General features: G+C 48.6%; 1 protein-coding gene and 1 long non-coding RNA gene across 10 annotated transcripts in view; one reads left to right on the top strand and one right to left on the bottom strand.

The window, feature by feature from the left end:
• Window positions 1-19,094, bottom strand: part of GYG2 (glycogenin 2) — a 35,703-nt gene extending 16,609 nt beyond the window's left edge. For 5 of the 9 annotated variants that reach the window (XR_007474850.1, XM_033420253.2, XM_033420254.2 and 2 more), the window contains exons 1-7: window positions 18,917-19,094; window positions 15,404-15,529; window positions 11,705-11,846; window positions 5,889-6,063; window positions 4,032-4,194; window positions 1,764-1,890; window positions 38-260 (exon numbers count right to left, since the gene is read on the bottom strand). Coding sequence is in view for 8 of the 9 variants with exons in the window: in XM_033420253.2 (XP_033276144.2) it covers window positions 38-260; window positions 1,764-1,890; window positions 4,032-4,194; window positions 5,889-6,063; window positions 11,705-11,846; window positions 15,404-15,529; window positions 18,917-19,079 (1,119 nt within the window). In the remaining variant the exon portion in view is untranslated. The other 4 variants (XM_049704891.1, XM_033420258.2, XM_033420259.2 and 1 more) reach the window with 4 other exon arrangements.
• Window positions 13,933-14,517, top strand: LOC117199745 (uncharacterized). Its single transcript, XR_004481062.2, has 2 exons — window positions 13,933-14,047; window positions 14,197-14,517. It is a non-coding gene; the product is annotated as an uncharacterized LOC117199745 (long non-coding RNA).

Here is a 19,094-nt window from a genome sequence, read left to right as displayed (position 1 = left end):
TCTGAACTCTTGGATGTCAAGGGTATTGTGTGCTTACCGTGTGTCCTGGAGATGTCTGTTCGTCCTCGTGCAGGATATTTTCATAAAGAGGCAGAATGCTGCGGTGGTAAATCCCCCACCAGAGGTTAAGGAAGGACGTCTGATGCTGGCTGACAGACCCAGAGCCCTCCTCCAAGATGGAGCCCGTCTGGGGATTGTACTTGTAGTTCCAAGGCTTCGTGGACCCCAAAAAGTGGACCACCTTCACGCTCGAGCCGAATCTGAGGAGGAAACACAAAGCATCCGGCCTTCCTCTTGGAAGTGACCACACACAGAGAGCCTGTGACAACCACAGGACTCATCACAGACAGCGGGACGTAAAGATGCATCTCAACGAGTTATGGACGATCCTGTCATTAACGACCGCCTAGACTTGCGGTAAAAATAACTGCTTCATCAATCCACGTTTGCAGCCTTTCATTTTCCACAGACCAAGAAACATAATCATAACTCACTTGGGATGTTCCCCAAAACGGGAAGAAGAAATCAGGAGTCTTTTAGAAAGATGGGCAGTACCGTAGCCCAAATCATCTTATCCTGAAAACGATAAAAACTTTAAAAGTTGATTTTATAGTAGATAACGCAAGCTGCAGACCAGGAAACTGGCTTCTTGTACAAGATGGTGAAGTTTACCCTCTCGACTTTTTTTTTTTCATTATCACCACTCTCACCAACCTCGAAACTTTTTAAACAATTTTTTCTTCATTGCTTTCCTATGACATTTTAATATCGTATTTGCCTTGTATATCGACATTCTGTAGGTACAGCCGTGCTTTTTACATTAAAAAGGATATGATGGCTTTACACCCCACAAACCAGTGTCTGCCTCCTTGGGGGCAGTGCAGCCCCTATTAAAAAAGCACGCTCAAAATCTTCTCAGATTTTCCATTTTCACTTATAACAATGTCCCCCAGAGCAGTGGATCTCACACATTTGGTTCTAGGACCTCTCGACATTCTTACAAATCACAGAGGAACAAAAAATGTTTGTTCACGTGGATTCCATCTGTCCATATTCACCGCCACAGAGGTTAAAACTGAGAAATTAGAAAACCCATGTACCAACTCATTAAAAAACCGTGGGCCCATTGTATGTTAACATAACTTTTATATTTTTTCATAAAGTGTAACTATAACTATATATTACTATATACCTTTTAAATGTATAAAAAGTGACATCTTTCATATCTCTTCATAAACTATAACTATATATATTTTTTAAAATGCGTAAAATGCCACATCTTTCGTATCTTTTCATAAAATATAACTCTCTATATAACCATATTTTTAAAAATTTGTAAAACGAGTGACACTGCCTGTTTTACGAGGAGACGGTTGGTTTCTCATATGTCCACCTGCATTCAGTACAATGCTTTTTTATCACATCATGTCATGGCATTTCTGTAAAATCCCACTGTCCAATTATGAGAAAACAAGAGTGAAAAGATGAAAATGACATGTTAAAATTAAGTTTTTAAAAGTCGCTTTGACTTCAAAGACCCTTGAGAGAGGGGCAGGGAACCCCTGGGGGTGCCCTGGGCAACACTTTGGGAACCACTCTCATTAAGCCTAGCTGCCTTGATGACCTATCATGTAAAGCAATAAATAAGCGAGCAGGATGATCTGGTTTTTTTCTTTTCCTTCAAAATGCCAAAAGGTGATATTAGATTCTGAGAGAGGATGGTTGACCAGGTCTAGAAGAATTGGGCTTGGCATGAAACTCACTGTTTGAAAGCAGGGCTGTAGGTGTAGGCCGTGTTGCTACTCAAGTTATAAATGAATGGCAAGTGTTTCTGGATGTCTGCTGTGGACCAGTTGCTGAAGAAACTGTTCAACAAGCCTTGGTCTGCCCCTAGAGAGTTAACAAACAGACAAAGAAGTTAATAAAGAATGGTACAGTGCACCAGGAGAATGCAAGACATGTTTGAAGACTTCATGGAAAGACACGGGTATCCCAGCGCACAAATTACATTTCCTCTCTCAACCCACTAAAACATGGTCGTTGTCTCAAAAGTGACGGATAACCCACTCCATTCACTTAAAAAGTGCATAGTCTTGGGACTTCCTGGGTGGTCCAGCAGTAAAGAATCTGCCTTCCAATGCAGGGGATGCAGGTATGATCCCTGTCCGGGAACCAAGATCCCACATGCCATGGGGCAACTAAGCCCACGCGCTACAACTACTGAGCTCGCACACCTCAACGAGAGAGCCCATGTGCTGCAAACTACAGAGCTCATGTGCTCTGGACCCCGCACACCACAATTAGAGACAGGAAAAAAAAAAACACAAACGCCACAACTAGAGAGAAGCCCGCATGCCACAAAGAAGAATCCACAGCTCAACCAAAGATCCTGCGTGCCACAACTAAGACCCAAAGCAGCCAAACAAAGAAAATAAAATGAAATAAAAATAAAAAGTGCATAGTCTCTCCAGAATTCTCCACCGATGGTGCAAACAATTAATAATAAAATCGCACACGGTCTCCAAAATTCTCCACCCCTCCCCAGGGAATTCTATCTGGTATTGACAATCGCTGTTCCCATCAATTTTGCCAACTTTGTTACCTCGTCCTTACCTAGAAGGAATTTTTATTTTCTTTTTCCTATCAATGTTTATTATTATGTCTTTATTGAGGTATAGCTGCTGTACAATAGTATGTAAGTTACAGGTGTATAATACAGTGATCACAATCTTTTAGACATTATACTCCATTTATAGACATTATAAAATCTTGGCTCTGTCCCCAGTGTTGTACAATATGTCCCTGTAGCTTATTTTATACCTAATAGTTTGTACCTCTTAATCCCCCATCCCTATTCTGCCCCCCATCACCACTGATAAACACTCATTTGTTCTCTGTATTTATGAGTCTGCTTCTTTTCTGTTATATTCACTAGTTTGTTGTATTTTTTAGATCCACATATAAGTGATACCATACAGCATACAGCATTTGTCTTTCTCTGACTTGTTTCATTTAGCATCATGCCCTCCAAGTCCATCCATGCTGCTGCAAATGGCAATATTTCATTCTTTTTCATGGCTGAGTAATATTCCATTGTGTAGATGCCACATCTCTTTTATCTACTCATCTGTGGACACTGATGTTGCTTCAATAGCTTGACTACTGTAAATAGTGTTGCTATGAACACTGGGGTGCACGTGTCTTTACAAATTAGCGTTTCTGGGTTTTTTTTGGATATATGCCCAGAAGTGGAATTGCTAGATCATATGGCAGTTCTCGTTTTAGTTTTTTGAGGAAACTCCATCCCGTTTTCCACAGTGGCTGCACCAATCTACATTCCAATTTTTCAATAGTCTACCATTTTCTTTCCCATTACAAAAATTCTAGTATTTTTCCCATGGACTAACGCCTGTTCAGGCAACTGTCTGGTTTCAGTTCATTCTCCCCTTTATTCTATATCGCGGTTGGCCAACGAAGGCTTGCACCCATTTTTGTAAATAAAGTTTTATTGGAACACATTCACGCTCATTTAAGTCCTGTCAATGGCTGATTTCACCCTACAACGACAGGGATAAATATCTGTCACAGAGATGAGACGCCCCACGATGCTGAAAACATTAATCACCTGGTCCTTTTTTATTTTATTTTGGCTGCGCCGCGAGGTTTGCGGGATCGTAGTTCCCCAACCAGGGATGGAACCCGTGCCCCCGGAAGTGGAAGTGCGGAGTCCTCACCACTGGACCACCAGGGAAGTCGCCTATCGGGCCCTTTAAAGAAAGGTTGTCCACACATCCTATGTGATCAGGACTGAGGAGTTCTCCCTTCTACCCATCGAAGATATTGTCAACGGTCCTCTCTACTGTGTACTTACTTACTTATATCTTCATCTCTTCCTGCACTTGTTCTTCAATCCCCAACTTTAACTTGCCGCTCACAGATACGGGGTGGTGGGGACTATAGCTGTCGGTGGGGCAGAGGGATGTGTTCAGGCCCTATTCTCTCCCACAAATGTCCAGCTGCCCTTCACCTACCGTCAAAGCTGCCATGGTCCGTGGCATGCCGCAGCAAGAGGCCGTGCGTCTCCAGGGAAGGTTGGAAGACAAACACCCCGCTATTGAAGCAATCCGGCCATCCGGGATCCGGGGCCGCAGAAAGCTCTCTCCTACTGAACAGCTCATCGATATTGGACAGCACCTGGAGAAACAGAGCGTGGGGGACCCGTACGATCTCACAGGGAAGAACCAATCTGACTCCATATTAGACCTGTTTCTCTTAGTTTAACCTTTGTATTCTACTGCTTTTGCTGCAAGTTAATCACCAAAGGGATGTTGCCCATAAGCTTAAACAATACATAATGGCCCATCTCCGGGAACCCTGCCTCCGGTGCAATGAGTGTTAAGCTAAAATACCTCTGTTGCGCTCACAGGAAAGCCTCATCAGGCCCACCTGTGAATGGCTGCAAGAAGGAAGAAATTCTGACCAGTAGCAGGACTTCAGCCCCTCCCCTTTTAGTATAAAAGCAGCTTGAATTCTAACTCAGGGCAGATGGGTCTTTGGGACATGAGTCCACCATCTTCCCGGTCTGCTGGCTTTCTGAATAAAGTCATTATTCCTTGCTCCAACACCTCGTCTCTCAATTTACTGGCCTGTCTCGTGTGGTGAGCAGTACAAGCTTGGACTCAGGAACAGCGACGCTTCTCTTAACCTCGGGGGCACAAGTGAGAAATGCAACAGGAACTTCACAATGGGCCAGACAACGTTCAGTGATGGGAAACTTATACCCAATTTTTTGACTGACTCTCTTATTTTTTTTATTTTTTTGCAGTACGCGGGCCTCTCACTGTTGCGGCCTCTCCCGTTGTGGAGCACAGGCTCCGTACACACAGGCTCAGCAGCCATGGCTCAGGGACTCAGCCGCTCCGCGGCATGTGGGATCTTCCCAGACCAGGGCACGAAGCCGCGTCCCCTGCATCGGCAGGCGGACTCTCATCCACTGCGCCACCAGGGAAGCCCCTGACTCTCTTCTTTTAGACTTATATTCAAAAGAGAAGAGTGTGTGTGTAAGATTGCTCCCTGGTTTATTTCAAGGGTTTGAAGTAACACCGTCACTGAAATGCAATTATCACCTCAAGGTTCTTAAGATCCTCCACGAAATGCTCTTAATTGTATATATTCTCTTTCCTCTAGCAAGTGTGACCTACAAGACCGGAAATCCATAAACAGAGAGGTCTGCAAGTCAATATCATATAATCCACTGTCTTCGAGAGCTTGACCACCAACAGCAGTTCTCTCCAACACCTACCGGCTTTCTGAACTGTGCTGTTTGGGAAAGAAATTACTCTGATTACGCACTTATTATTTTCCTCTCCACCCCCGTTTTCCTACAGAGCTGCTTTTGCACAACCAAGACAAGCTCGCATGTATCTCCGACACTCCAACCTCATTTTACATTTCAACTCTCCAATGGCTGTTCACGAACGTGCCCATCCTGGGCTCCTACACCAAAGGCAACTACCCCACATGACAATAACTACCCCACAGCTTCAGAAGCCAGGTGTACCAGTCCCTTCAGGACTCTCTAATTTACAATCAAGAAAGAATACTTCTCTAATATTTTACCTTGTGTAGATAAAATAATGTGATTACAAACCCCTCCTCGGGAAGGAACATGCCTTCAAGCATCCCAGTGTACTCAGCAGGGTTCACTGCAGTAGATGTGTTCTATCTGATGTTGATCGACTAAACGATGTTGGTGATAGTGATGGACGTTACCTGGTGGGGACCCACCGGCACAAGCTAGCAGCTTGCTTAAGGAGGGAGCAGCATGGTCTTTGTCGGGGGTTCCTCAACAGGTGGAGGGTCTGGTCCTTGCCCTCTCTTGTACTCACCAGGGTATCTGCATCCAGGAAGACGCACTTGCTATAATGGGTGAGTGTCCAACAGTGAAGCTTGGTGAGGGTGACTCCGAGCTCAGGTCTCTTCAGAAAGGCCAGGTGGATGTAGTCTACACTGTCTATCAGGTTCACCTCGATGACCTCATCAAACACCCTCGAGAGGATCACCCTGGAAAAGACATGCCAAATCCCAGGAGAACAGCCCACCATCTAGCATGAGACATGCTGTCCCCTGCTGCTGCAGTCTTCATACCAGGCTTTATTTTCCCCATGTGGGTCTCATGGCTTTGCCCATGTTCCATTCATGCTTAAAACTTAGGCAAACGTGAAAAGCAAGACATATTAAACTGTCTTAACACAGACTGATTTGGGTCATCTCTTAGGAAGGTACTTTCTCTTTCCAAAGTGCATGGGCAGTGAGAAGGGAAGGCTGAGTAGGTAGAAACCAACAGAAGATCTCCATCAGTTTTTACTTTACATATTCAAAACCTACATCGCTCGTTGCATACAAGTTTTGAGACTCAAATTTTGAAAGAATGTACATTTCATCAAAATGAAATGTGCCTCTGTTGCATTAAAAATTTTTTTTGCTTGAATTCTACTTCATCATTGCCTGGAATATCTTTGCGATGACAGAAAATTAAGAAGGTGCTAGAAAAAGGATAGGGGCATGTCAAAAGGATACAGTAAGTCAGTCAGGAGGAGGTCCCAGTAGCCAAAGCTGACGCAATTTGGGCAAGAAAACAAAAACAAACCTAGGGCTTCCCTGGTGGCGCAGTGGTTGAGAGTCCGCCTGCCAATGAAGGGGACACGGGTTCGTGCCCCGGTCCGGGAGGATCCCACATGCCGCGGAGCGGCTGGGCCCGTGAGCCATGGCCGCTAAGCCTGAGCGTCCGAAGCCTCTGCTCCGCAACGGGAGAGGCTGCAACAGTGACAGGCCCGCGTACCGCAAAAACAACAACAACAACAAAACCTAAAGTATAACATGAATATTCACGGATCCACACTGATATCACAAGTGAATACATAAGTAAATGGGGTAAGAGGGGTAGCTCTTCCTCCCAGAAGAATTCCAAGTAATAAATGTAGAAGGAATGATGGAAAGAGAAAAATCACCATTAGATGAACATCACAGTGGTAAGTGTTGCAGACAAAATTCACGGATGAACCCTAAAAGCAATGAGTAAAGGTTTTGAGGAGAAACAGCATGTTTTCATAGTCTAAAAGTACCTCTCCCAAGACATTTATCAATTACAAAGACAAAAATAATGATTTTACAGTAGAGATACCCCAAAGGAGACCAAGGTTAATGTCACCAGTACCAAGACGTCACACACTCCACAATATCACGCACTGAAGAAGGTACTTTCTTGTTTGTAATTCTTTCCTACTTTTCATTGCTTGGTTTCGATTTTTTTCTCTCCCTTGTGTTTTTTGTTTATACCCTTTCTAGTCCTCTGGTGGTTGCCACCCTTAAACCCTCAACGCATCTATTTAACCTTACTGTTTCCTATCAAATGTAACAACAGTTATCATCTATAACTTCGCCCCAGACAAGACAGGAATATTAGCGTACGTTCACCTGTCTCCCTCCTCTTTCAACCCCCAACCACCTCCCATGGGGACTGTTAATTCCAGGTTTTCGTAATTATTCACCAATACATTCCCAATTAACTCTCAATATTACTCGTTTATTTGTTTTGCACAGCTTCTTACATTCTATTTCTTCTTTCTTGGATTCACATTTCATTGTGCTTGAGTATATCCTCAAGTAATTTTTTCTCAAAGGTCGTTGAGGGGTAAAACGGCTGAGCTTCTGCATATTTGAAACATCTTGATTTTGCTTTCAAACTGCATTTAGCTGAATACAGACATTTCATTTCAAAATTAGGTAGTCTAAGAGCTTTGAGGCATCAGCTGTCTCAACCAGGCTGAGACCTGAAATGCCTTTAGTACTTTTTCTTCTTTCTTCGTGCTCTGAAATGGTACCTTCTGTATCATCAACACTTGGGTTTCCTTCATTCATTCTGCTCAGTGCTCAGGGAACACCCACAATCTAAAATCCTTCCTCAGAGCTGAAATAGTTCCTTGAATCCCTTCTCTCCACTCCTGTCCTTTCTGAAACTCCCAGTCTTGACAGATGCTGGAGCTTCTGAGTCTATCTTTTCTATTCCTTAGTAGCTTTTCCACTTCTACTCTACATTTGTGCTTTCACGTTGCACAGTATTCAAAGTAACTTTCTAAGAAAATACCACGCCATCACCAATTTCCTCCTGCTTTTTACCCAGTTATTTATGGCATTTATGGCATCCTCAAGATTGTATAAAGAGGGAGGTAGAGGGCCAAGAAATGTCATTCTACGTTACAACAAGTAGCACCTATGTCCTTATAGGCTTTTGTTCAGCTCTCCTTGCCTCCTTAACTTAAATTCCTGGAGGGAGAATTAAGTTTCAAGAATGCAATTTGTGTGAACCTACAAGCACATGCTACTGGGTCCCCTTCCCTGCAGAAAGACTCCCCCAGCCATGGATGTACCACACAGCCTGGAGGAATGGCAGTCTCTTGAACACCGCCCCCTGGTCATTTGGAGTCACAGGTCACTGTTTATGTCCTACTGCCCTGACTGCATCACAGAGCACCGTTCCTCAACCCTACCAACGACCGCAAAATACATAACTGGTTCTACAACAGTGCAACTAGGTCTGCCTCAGTGAGCCTTTCCCAGTCTTTCTGTGACACTGTCCCTGAATATTTTACAGTTCATCATGAGTAGACTGAAAGACTGAAAAAACGTGCTGACAGCTTTGGACAGCTGAGGAGATAGGAATCTAGCAGAGAACAGACATGTCTGGTTTTTTTTTGGCTTTATCAGTTCTATGTAACTGTTCCACGCACACCATGATTCAGGAGATGATGATGGGACCACAAAGAGGTCCCCCCAAGGATGCGTGGCTACCCCCAGGGTCACCGTTCCCAACGCTGGTTCCACTGCAGCCCTTGGTCTGACTCTGAAGACCCAGCGGCCCGGGCACAGGGAAACGTCCGCTGCACACAAATGTATTTTCTTCTCTTTTCTTTCTCTTTGGGGCCTGCAGGAATCATCTTAGACAAGAAGAAATACACCTCGAGCATCCATTCATCTGAAACACTATTGGGAGAATGGGTGACGGCCAATTTGGTTAAAGACTAATGACAACACTTAATGTCAATGACTAAGGTCTGTGCACGCCCCCCCTCCCAAAACACCGACGTTTAAAAACACATTTGCCAGCCTGACGCGTCATACGTATCACTGAGCTGTTTGATGTGGCAGGACTTCAATGTCTGTGAAGACAGAGTACGTATCCCTTGGTCATGCCGTCTACCCTGGTTGTATCCATCCATCCATCTCTGCTTATCAATTGGAAGAGTTCTTTCATTATTCTATGGACAACACCCTCTCCTCGTTATAAATTTTGTAAATGGGCTCCCTAATTGGCTTGTTTTACCTTTTACGTTTACACAAATACATCTGACAAACAGCAGTTCTGGTACCCTTTGTTGTGTGTAATTAAAAATGGCAGACACGTGAAGCAGTCATCTATGTCAGTATCTGGAGACGTTTTTCGTTATCACAAAGGCAAGGAGGGTTGGCGCGGGGGGGGGGGCGGTGCTCCTGGCACCTGGTGGGTGGAGACCAGGAAGGCTGCTACACACCCCACAGGGCACAGGACGCCCCGCATCCGAGGGTCATCCAGCCCCAGATGTCAGTCATGCCAAGATCTCGACTTCTAAGATTTTCCTACACTTTAAATTTTACCTTTATCTTCAAAATCTACCTGGAAATCATGTGGGTATGTGTTCAACTTTTATATAAAAGGATCACATCATTGCCTTTCTCTGATACAGCGATGTGATGAATTACAATGATAGATTTTTTTTCTTTTTTTTTTTTTGTGGTACACAGGCCTCTCACTGCTGTGGCCTCTCCCGTTGCGGAGCACAGGTTCCGGACGCGCAGGCTCAGCGGCCACGGCTCACGGGCCCAGCCGCTCCGCGGCATGTGGGATCCTCCCGGACCGGGGCACTAACCCGCGTCCCCTGCATCGGCAGGCGGACTCTCAACCACTGCGCCACCAGGGAAGCCCAATGATAGATTTTTATACAATGAACTATCCTTGCTTTCTTACAGCAAGCATCATTTCTTTCTTTTTTTGTCTTCTTTATTTTATCGAAGTACAGTTGATTTACAATGTTGTGTTAGTTTCTGCTGTATAGCAGTGACACAGTTATACATACGTATACATTCTTTTTCATATTCTTTTCCATGACGGTTCATCACAGGATACTGAATATAGTTCCCTGTTCTATACAGTAGGACCCTGTTGTTTATCCAGCATCATTTATTTCTTTACTCCAGGCCTAGAGTTGCCTTGTTGATAATCTGTACTGGGGGGCTTTTCTCATCTATATGGAAACACAATCAAATCTGTAAATCAAGTTTCCGTATCAAGGTTAGCACAGTGTCTTAAAATAAAGGAACACATTGATTTTTTTCCCCCTAGGCTCTCAGATAGTTCTTTTTGCATGGAAATTAATTTATCGGGCCCAGTTTTACAGAACATCCCTTACAATTGCCCAGGCCCAGGTCCTTCCCCCAGAGAAGCCTTTGATAACATCCTCCATTTCTCCCACTGTTACTGGTCAGCAGAAGGGCTTCACTTCTTCTGGTGTCATGTGGACCATCTGAATTTCCCTAGAAGGATCAAGTATTTCCTACTTTCAATTTTATCAGCAAAGTGTTCTATGTAGTATTTAAGTTTAAAATTTAAGTCGCATCCAGCCACTGTGGAAAACAGTGTGGAGGTTCCTTACAAAACTAAAAACAGAGCTACCTTATGATCCAGCAATCCCACTCCTGGGCATATATCCGGAAAAAACTCTAATTCAAAAAGAAACATGCACCCCCCAATGTTCACAGCAGCACTGTTCACAGCAGTCAAGACATGGAAGTTACCTAAATGTCCGTCGACAGATGAATGGATAAAGAAAATGTGGTGCATGTATACAATGGAATATTACTCAGCCATAACAAAGGATGAAAGGATGCCATTTGCAGCAACATGGATGGACCTAGAGATGGTCACACTAAGTGAAGTACGTCAGAGAAAGACATATAACATACGATAGCACTTACACGTGGAATCTAAAATATGATACAAATGAACTTATTTACAAAACAGAAACAGACTCACAGACATGGAGAACAAACTTATGGTTACCAAAGAAGAAAGGGGGGAGGGATAAATTGGGAATTGGGGATTAAGAGATACACACTACTATATATAAAATAGATAACCAACAAGGACCTTCTGTAGAGCACAGGGAACTCTACTCAATATCCTGTAATAACCTATAAGGGAAAACAATCTGAAAAAGAATATATATGTATGTACATATAACTGAATCACTTTCCTGTACACCTGAAAATCATACAACATTGTAATTCAACTATATTTCAATAAAAACATTAAAAAAAATCTTTAACTTAGCTTAGGACAGTTGCTTCTCAAAGTTGCCCTCTGCCCCCCCAAAATAACTGGCATCTGAATTTCCGTAGTCGAGACAAGACACGGTACCCACACAGCGTGTTGTCTACAAGGATTCTGAAGTTGGCCACACCCCTGGCAGAGCCTCCTCCCTTAATAACGACCGCAGGGCAATGTGCAAGTGTCTGAGGCCCCCCAGGACAGCCGGTGGTCCGGGCCCACGAACCACGGCTGGGACCTGCGTCTTCAGGAGGAAGGACCAGGTGTGTGTCTGAGTCTTACCTGAGCAGGTTGGACACCTGAGGGGTGACCAGCACCACCAGCCTCCTGGTGGCCCTGTGGTCCCGCAATGATTGCCCCAGCACCAGGGCCCCCTGGCAGTAGACGTCATTGGTAGCCAGCGTGACAAATGCTTGGTCAGACACTGTGGACACAGACAAAAACAACAGGGTTATGTTTTCGACGGGTCTCATGGGATGGCGGGGCTGAGGGTCACCTCCAATTCTCTCAAGCTTCACAACTCTAACTCAATAACTGTTCGCTGTTCTAAGATACGCATCAAGGACATTTCACATGCATCCTTTTGTTTCAAAATAAAGCAAAACAATTCTTCTTCAAAACAAGAAAAAGAAAAAAAACACACAGGAAAAGAGGAAACCCTAAACACGAGTGAGACAAAGCCAAGAGGAGCATCATTAAAATTCCCTGGTTCAGATTAACAGATACAAACTACTGTATATAAAATAAACATGAGGTCCTACTTGTATTGCACAGGGAACCATATTCATTATCTTGTAATAACCTATCAGGGAAACGAGTCGAAATAATAGATATATACGTATAACTGAATCACTCTGCTGTACACCTGAAATCAACACAACGTTGTAAATCGTCCAGACTTCAATTTAAAAAAGCCTTCCTGGTGCTGCCACACGGCAAATGGGCATAGCTCAGACCCCTTATGTGATTCTGCATTCAAGTCTCAAAAACTCACCCAAAATAGGTGGGTCTTGGGCGAACACAAAGCAACAGGTGGAAACAAAGCTTTGGATTTTCTGAGTCACCGTGAGGACTCCCACCCAGCTCAAAAGAACTGGGCTCTCAGAAGGAATGGCCAAAGCCATTAATTAAATTCCACACAACCCACTTGTTGGAAAGACTTCAACTCGAGGATATATGAGGCCGAGGAGATGGGAGAAGGGAAAATATATTGTCTCATTAACCAAAAGGCTCTCAGTTTCCTAATGTCTCCACAGCAGAGGAAGAAACTCGGACGGCCAATCCGATTTATGGCAGTTTTGAATCTAAGTGGGAACTCGTGACATTGACTTTAACGGGGACTTTGAAGCAGTGTGAGTCTGGGACCCCCAGGAGCTGGTTGCCAGGATAAAAACAAAGGGATCCAGAAATCCAGGCCTTGGCTCCCCTGCTGTCGACCGAAATTAAAATTCACAGCCCACGGCTGGAACACACAGAGCTCAGTTCTCAAAGACCAGATGGTCTTCCCCTCCAGCCACCGTGCCCTGCCCAGAGCACGGCCCAAAGGCACCGTCACGCCAAACAGAACACCAGGACCCAAGCTTCTGGAGCCGGTTTTCCTGCAGCTGGCATCGTACCCTTGACATTCCATTGGGGTAAACGCCCAAGTGTGCCTGTTCCAACAGCTCCTGTCTACACATTATCCTGTATTAAGAGGGAATGAGAATTCCTGGCATTTCCACTGTGGGCTGAGTATTAAGGACAGCAGACCTCAGAACTCAAGTCAGCAGCCCAAAAGATATCTGTCTAGCTATCCACCCATCCAGCCATTTTTCTACCCATCTATCATTATCTAACGTTTGTCTATCCAGCTGTTTATCATTCACCTATCACCTATCTATTTCTCTGTATCTATCACCTATCTCTACCTATAGACAGAGCCACATCATCTGGGAGGTCTCTGGGGACCCAGATGGCTGAGGCATGGGGCAGGTGGGCTACAGTGGGACCAGGCAGCAGCGACGGGCAACTGTCCAGAGCTTCCGATTCTCGGGGAGGAGACAGACAGGGCTGGGTCTGCAGAGTAGATTTTATGGAACTACTGGACTCTCCCTTTGCTAGGGGGAGGGATTATGCCTTCTGCTAACAGGATGACAAGACAGCCCCAGTGGAGAGAAGACCCCCTTTCTCCAGCGACCCCAAGACTCAACGTCACGTTCTAGGTCAAAGACACGTGACTCCAAAGGCCAGCCCCCAGGGGCCGGGGCATGATGGTGCAAAATCATGGCTGGATAAAATCTCCGTCTCAAGTGCAAAGGCAGACCAGTGGATGTTAATGTCCCAAAGGCTGAAAACTTCACGGACAAGTCTGCAGATTCCAACACCACCTTACCTCTAAGAAACTCCCATCTGTCAGGTTTGGGCGTGGCATCAAAACAACACGCCACAGTTATCCAAGCCTCCTGCATTGAAAGGCTTTGTTTCCACCAGGCAGGGCGCTGGGGAGGGGACTTTTGGCATGCGTGCAGGGTGGGAAAACAGAAATAGAACGGGTGGCTGTCCTCCAGCCCCAGGTTGGGGGGAAAAAAAAATGCCGCAAAACCGAGTTCATCCTGAAGACGGCGGTGGCTGACAGTTTTATAACAGGTCTGGGAGAAATGTTTACTTCTCTTCCTCGCCTTCCTCTACCCCACCCCCCTTACAACCCACCCCCGGACCCTCCCCCGAAATAACATCCCGACTTCCTCCTCTGCCCCTCCTCTTATACTCAATGGTGTTTTTTGTTCCCTGCAAAGTGCTGAACACCCAGATGGGCTCTTTCTAGCACATTCCGTGGCCGATGTGTCCGAACGACCCTCCTGAATGCTACCATTATATTGACCCCAGCGGGTTGGCAGAAAATGTGTTTTTCACTCTGCAGAGCTCCAAACCGCCGCCTGGAACACACAGACTTTTCTGCTTCTCTGCAAGAATCTGACAGCACACCGCAGCCCACGGCAGGATATCTGCCTTTTCTGCCCCAACAATTCTCCTCTCTAAGGCACAGAGGAGGTACAGAAGCATGGAAACCGCTCCCTGAATTACCAAATCGCTCCTCTGAATAAAAAGTAACCAGATTTTTTTTTTCTGAAAAATGCGCTCATGCATGTTCAGGCCCGGACTGGTGCAAGCACGGGATGTCTTCATGATAAAAACGGGACGGGCATCTTTCCCATGGGTGGAGGTTATGTTTCATCACCACATTTCTTGGGAGCTTTTTTTGTTTTTTTGGCCATGTCGCAGCATATGGGACCTTAGTTCTCCCACCAGGTGTGGAACCCGTGCCCCCTGCATTGGAAGCACGGAGTCCCAACCACTGGATCCCCAGGGAACTGCTCCATCATCACGTTTCTACGCTTTGGAAGTCTACTGTCCAAATCGGATGTCCACTCCAGACCCAAGAGAAGGCAGACAGGACCAAATTGCAGCCCTGGGGGGCCAGGGCTCGCCGAAGTCCCAGCATCTGGCCACGGTCGGCCTGCTGCCCCGCTGCGGGATTAACCCTGGATCTTTACCGGAATAACCAGTTCTGCCTCCAGTCTGACCTCGAGGGGCGAGGCTGGGGGAGGGGAACCACAGGCTCTGTCTTCCCAGAGCCATAGGGGCACGAACTCCCACGGGTCTCCGCGTCCGTGAGACGCCCACGCGTTTCCACGCTGGCCAACAAACCAGCCCATTTAATCTCCAAGGGCTACTTTTATACAGAAGGAAAATTACCAAATCTCAGCGCCCCCTGACCAAACTAAACCTCGCCCGCCTCCCAGCTGCTGAGACCCCCATCTCCACCTGCCCCAGGGACACCAAGCTCTCCAGCCCCGGTGGTCACTGGGAAGGCGCACCGTGGGAGCTGAGGGGTTGGGGGCGACCTTGCGCGCGCAAAGCGGGGGGTGCCCCCAGCGCGGGCCAATCTGAGCCGCGCCAGGAGAGCAGGGAGGCTGAGCACGAGGGGTCTTCCCGACTCACCCGGCATGGTCTGAGGCCCAGCGCGCCGTGGGCACCGGGCGGCCAAGTGCGCCTGGGCGCGGGGGCGGCCTCGAGCCGGGCCTGGCGGAGGCGTCGTCTCTAGGCGACCCGCGCGGAGCTCCGGGCCTGCGGAGACAGCTCGGCATTCCAGACAGACCCCCGGGGCTGCAGCACCGCCCTACAGCCCCTCCCGGGTCAGCCCCTCCCCACCCCGGTCTCCCCATATTCCCTCTGCGCTCCGGGGCTGCCTCTGCCCACACCCCCGTCGTCCCCCGGCCCCTGCCCGCCCGGGTGTCCCCAGCGACCTCGCCGCGCCCCGGGCAGCCTGTGTCCCAGGCTGGCCCGGCGCCCCTCGCCCCGCAGAATACTCTTCGCCCCGCGACCACCACTGCGCCCCCCACCCGCGCCCTTCCTCAGCGCTCGGGCAGCTCGCGCGCCCCCAGGCCCCCCGAGCGCCCAGGCCGCCTCCGCGCCCCTCCCCAGGCCCAGCACCTCCACTGCGCCCCCGAAGCTTCCGCCTGGCGCCGGCGCCTCCCCCGCCCCCCGGCCTTCCGCACCCCTGCGCCCCGCCCCGCTCCTCCCCCGCGCTCGGGCAGCTGCAGCGCCAAGTCCCCGCCGCGCCCAGGCCGCCTCCGCGCCGCCCGGCCCCTGCGCCCCGGCACCTGCGGCGCTCCGGCAGCCTCTGCCCGGGCCGGCGCCCCTGCCCTGCGCCCACCACGCGTCCCAGGCGCCCCAGCGCCTCGGCCCGGCCTGCTGGGCTGCGCTCCGGAAGCCCGCCCCCGCCCCCGCTCTGCAGCTCCGGGCGCTGGTCCACGCGACCGCCGCAGCCCCGCGCCAGGCCGGCGCCGCCTCGTGCCCGGCCCCTGGCGCCCCGGAAGGAGAGCCGGAGGGGGCAGCGGCCGCCGGGCATCCTCGCCCCGCCCCGGCCCCCCGACCCCTCCCCGCCCAATCCAGGAGTCTGAGGCGTCTCCGCTCGGACATCTCACCTTTAACCGGCCAGCCCCAAAGTAAACCTTTGCAGTGGCCTCCCGGGCCGGGCCCAAGGCCGGCGCGCTGCCCGGGCAGAGGCCACGCTGGAAACGTGATCTTACTGAACGAACGCTCAGTGAGCAAAGGAAAGGGGCATGCAAGCGTGCACGGTGCGTGTACGCAGGAGAGAGTAACTGAAAATCAATGAGTGAGTGATGGAGTGATGGGCATCTCGGCTGCTGAATACGTGCGTCAGGGAGGGAGAGAATTATGAGTGAATGAATGGAGTAGATAAACGAGGGAATACATTTATGAATGAATGCACGCATGAGTGAGTGAATTAATGAATGTGTGAATGCAGGAGTGGACGAATGGAATGAATGAATGCACGTGTGAGTGCATGCCCGCATGAGTGGATGAGTCGCCATCTGAACCCTGTGAGCCACGGCGGGTTGTAGAGAAGGAGAGAGGAGTGGGCCAGATGCTGTCCTCAGGGAGGGTGCAGCCACTGGCTGGGGCCATAGGAGCGCGTAAGCACCAGGGGCCCGAGAAACCAGGCGGTATCTCAGGAATTCTCCCACCTGCTGGACCTTGCCCATCCAGCACGTTGTCATGTCCTACGGGATCAAGGGTCCAGGGAACACGGATCGACAGAAGGAATGGACATTCCTGAGTAACGGGGCTTCCTGCTCTGAAAATGTCACCTGGGGGGGGTGTGGAAGGCGTCCGGGGGGGGGGTCATCTCTCCACTACACCAACTATAGCCCCAGCAGGCCTCACCCCCCGCCCCCCCCCGCCCCGTGTTGCTTCTCCACCGTCTGTGCAAACGTCCACATAGTTTTAACAAAGGCAAAGGAGTTCTTCCCACGCGGATGTCCTGATCTCGGGGAACCCGCCCCCTCAGGGTTCCACACTTCACACTTTGGGAACCGGTACAATTTCAGCTCAAGAAGTGACAGAAAAAATCTTAAGAGAGGACATAGCCGATGCTAAACCTCGTCAGCGATCGACGCAGTAAGGCGTGCATGTCACCCAGCGCCCAGCAGACTGGGATCTCTGTCTGGGCTTTTTGCTGGATTTCATGCCCCATGGGGAACAGGGGGCTTGGCAGGCTTAGAAGCCATCGGGGCTCACTTGCCTTGGAATAAGAAGGGGATCCCCTGTGCCATGATGTGGGGAGACAGATGAGGCAAGAGCCCAGAGCCTCAGGGCATCTGTCCACAGACACAGCACGTGGATGGATAGCCATCGGCCTCGAGGGACAGATGCCGCAGGTGTTTTCAGCATCCCGTCACAGATGGGCTCAGAGCTATCTCAGAAATCGCGTCCAGGTGACAGAGCTGGGCCAGGCCGGCTGGAAAACGCTAGGGCAGGACCCCACCTCATCACGCTGTCTGCAGAATGCAGATCTCGTATGCGATGAAAGTGTGGCTGATGTCGCTAAGCAGGAAAAGGGCACGGACCCCTCTGCCCGCCCCCTGGGCACTATGTGCACGTACTTATTATCGGGGTGCTGCAAGATGTCTGCGGGACTTACTGGGCCTCTAGAAGTCTCCCCGAAATCCCTGCAGCTTCTGAACCATTGGTGGAAGCATCAGGATATGAGTAACAACCAGGGGAAGACTCTTCCTGCAGTCAGTGCTGGTTTGGGTTTGGTTTTGTTTTTTTCCTTAACCATTTTTTAAAATTGAAGTATAGTTAATTTACAATGTTGTGTTACTTTCTAGTATACAGCAAAGTGATTCAGTTACATGTATATTCTTTTCAAAATTCTTTTCCATTATAGAAAAGAATCTATTGCTTTTTAATAAAAGATTAATACAAAGAATCTACTTCCATTTATTTTCCATCTTGTTCTAACAAGATACTGAACATAGTTCCTTGTGCTCTACAGCAGGTCCTTGTTTATCTGTTCTGTGTACAGTAGTTTGTACCTGTTACTCCCGTACTCCTAATTTATCCCTCCCCCATCCCTTTCCCCTTTGGTAACCCTAAGTCTGTTTTCTACACCTGTGACTGTTTCTGTCTTGTACACGAGTTCATTTGTATCATTTTTGTAGATTCCACATGTAAGTGACATCAAATGATATTTGTCTTTCTCTTAATATGACAGTGCTGGGTTTCTGTCCCCTGCCAGCCAACCTGAAAGAGGCTCAGGTGCTTCTGACGCAGCCGGACAGTCTCAGGAAGGGTCCGTTCTGAGCCCCGAGGTCTCCTCAGCCCCCAGCGGCCCCCTGGCTTCCAGAGGAAGGGGACGGGTTCCCAGCCTCTGTGCTTGTCTGACTGTTGTCTCCAGTGTTTGCCAAGTGTCCCCACTCACCCGTGCCACAGGGTCATTCCCTTTGGTCCCATTCTGGCCTCTTTCTGCCCCAGGGGTGCAGTGCTCCTGTGTGACACTGGGGATATGGGGAAAAGGACCCGCCAGAGCGTTCCGACAACAAGAGGTCCCCTTTGAAACGTCCCAGACAGCGTCTGTGTCCTTCAGTCCACATTGCGGGGTGGTGAGATTCTAAAATTTTCCCTCTGCCCTGGGTTAGAAGTTACCTGCCAGCAGGATTTCCACCTCAGGACCAGGGACGTTCAGAAGTGGGTGACTCTCGGATGTGGGGTGTCCTGTGCACTGGGGTTGTGCAGCAGCATCCCTGGTACCCACACCCCACAAAGCGACTCCACACATCACCAACTGTGCCCCTGGGGAGAGAGCCATGCAGGGTTTCAAACT

The sequence above is a fragment of the Orcinus orca genome, chromosome X (assembly GCF_937001465.1).
Source record: "Orcinus orca chromosome X, mOrcOrc1.1, whole genome shotgun sequence".
In the NCBI taxonomy this organism is placed as follows: Eukaryota; Metazoa; Chordata; class Mammalia; order Artiodactyla; family Delphinidae; genus Orcinus; species Orcinus orca.
Note: the sequence above shows the minus strand (reverse complement) of the source record. Positions and strands in the feature narration are given on the sequence as shown.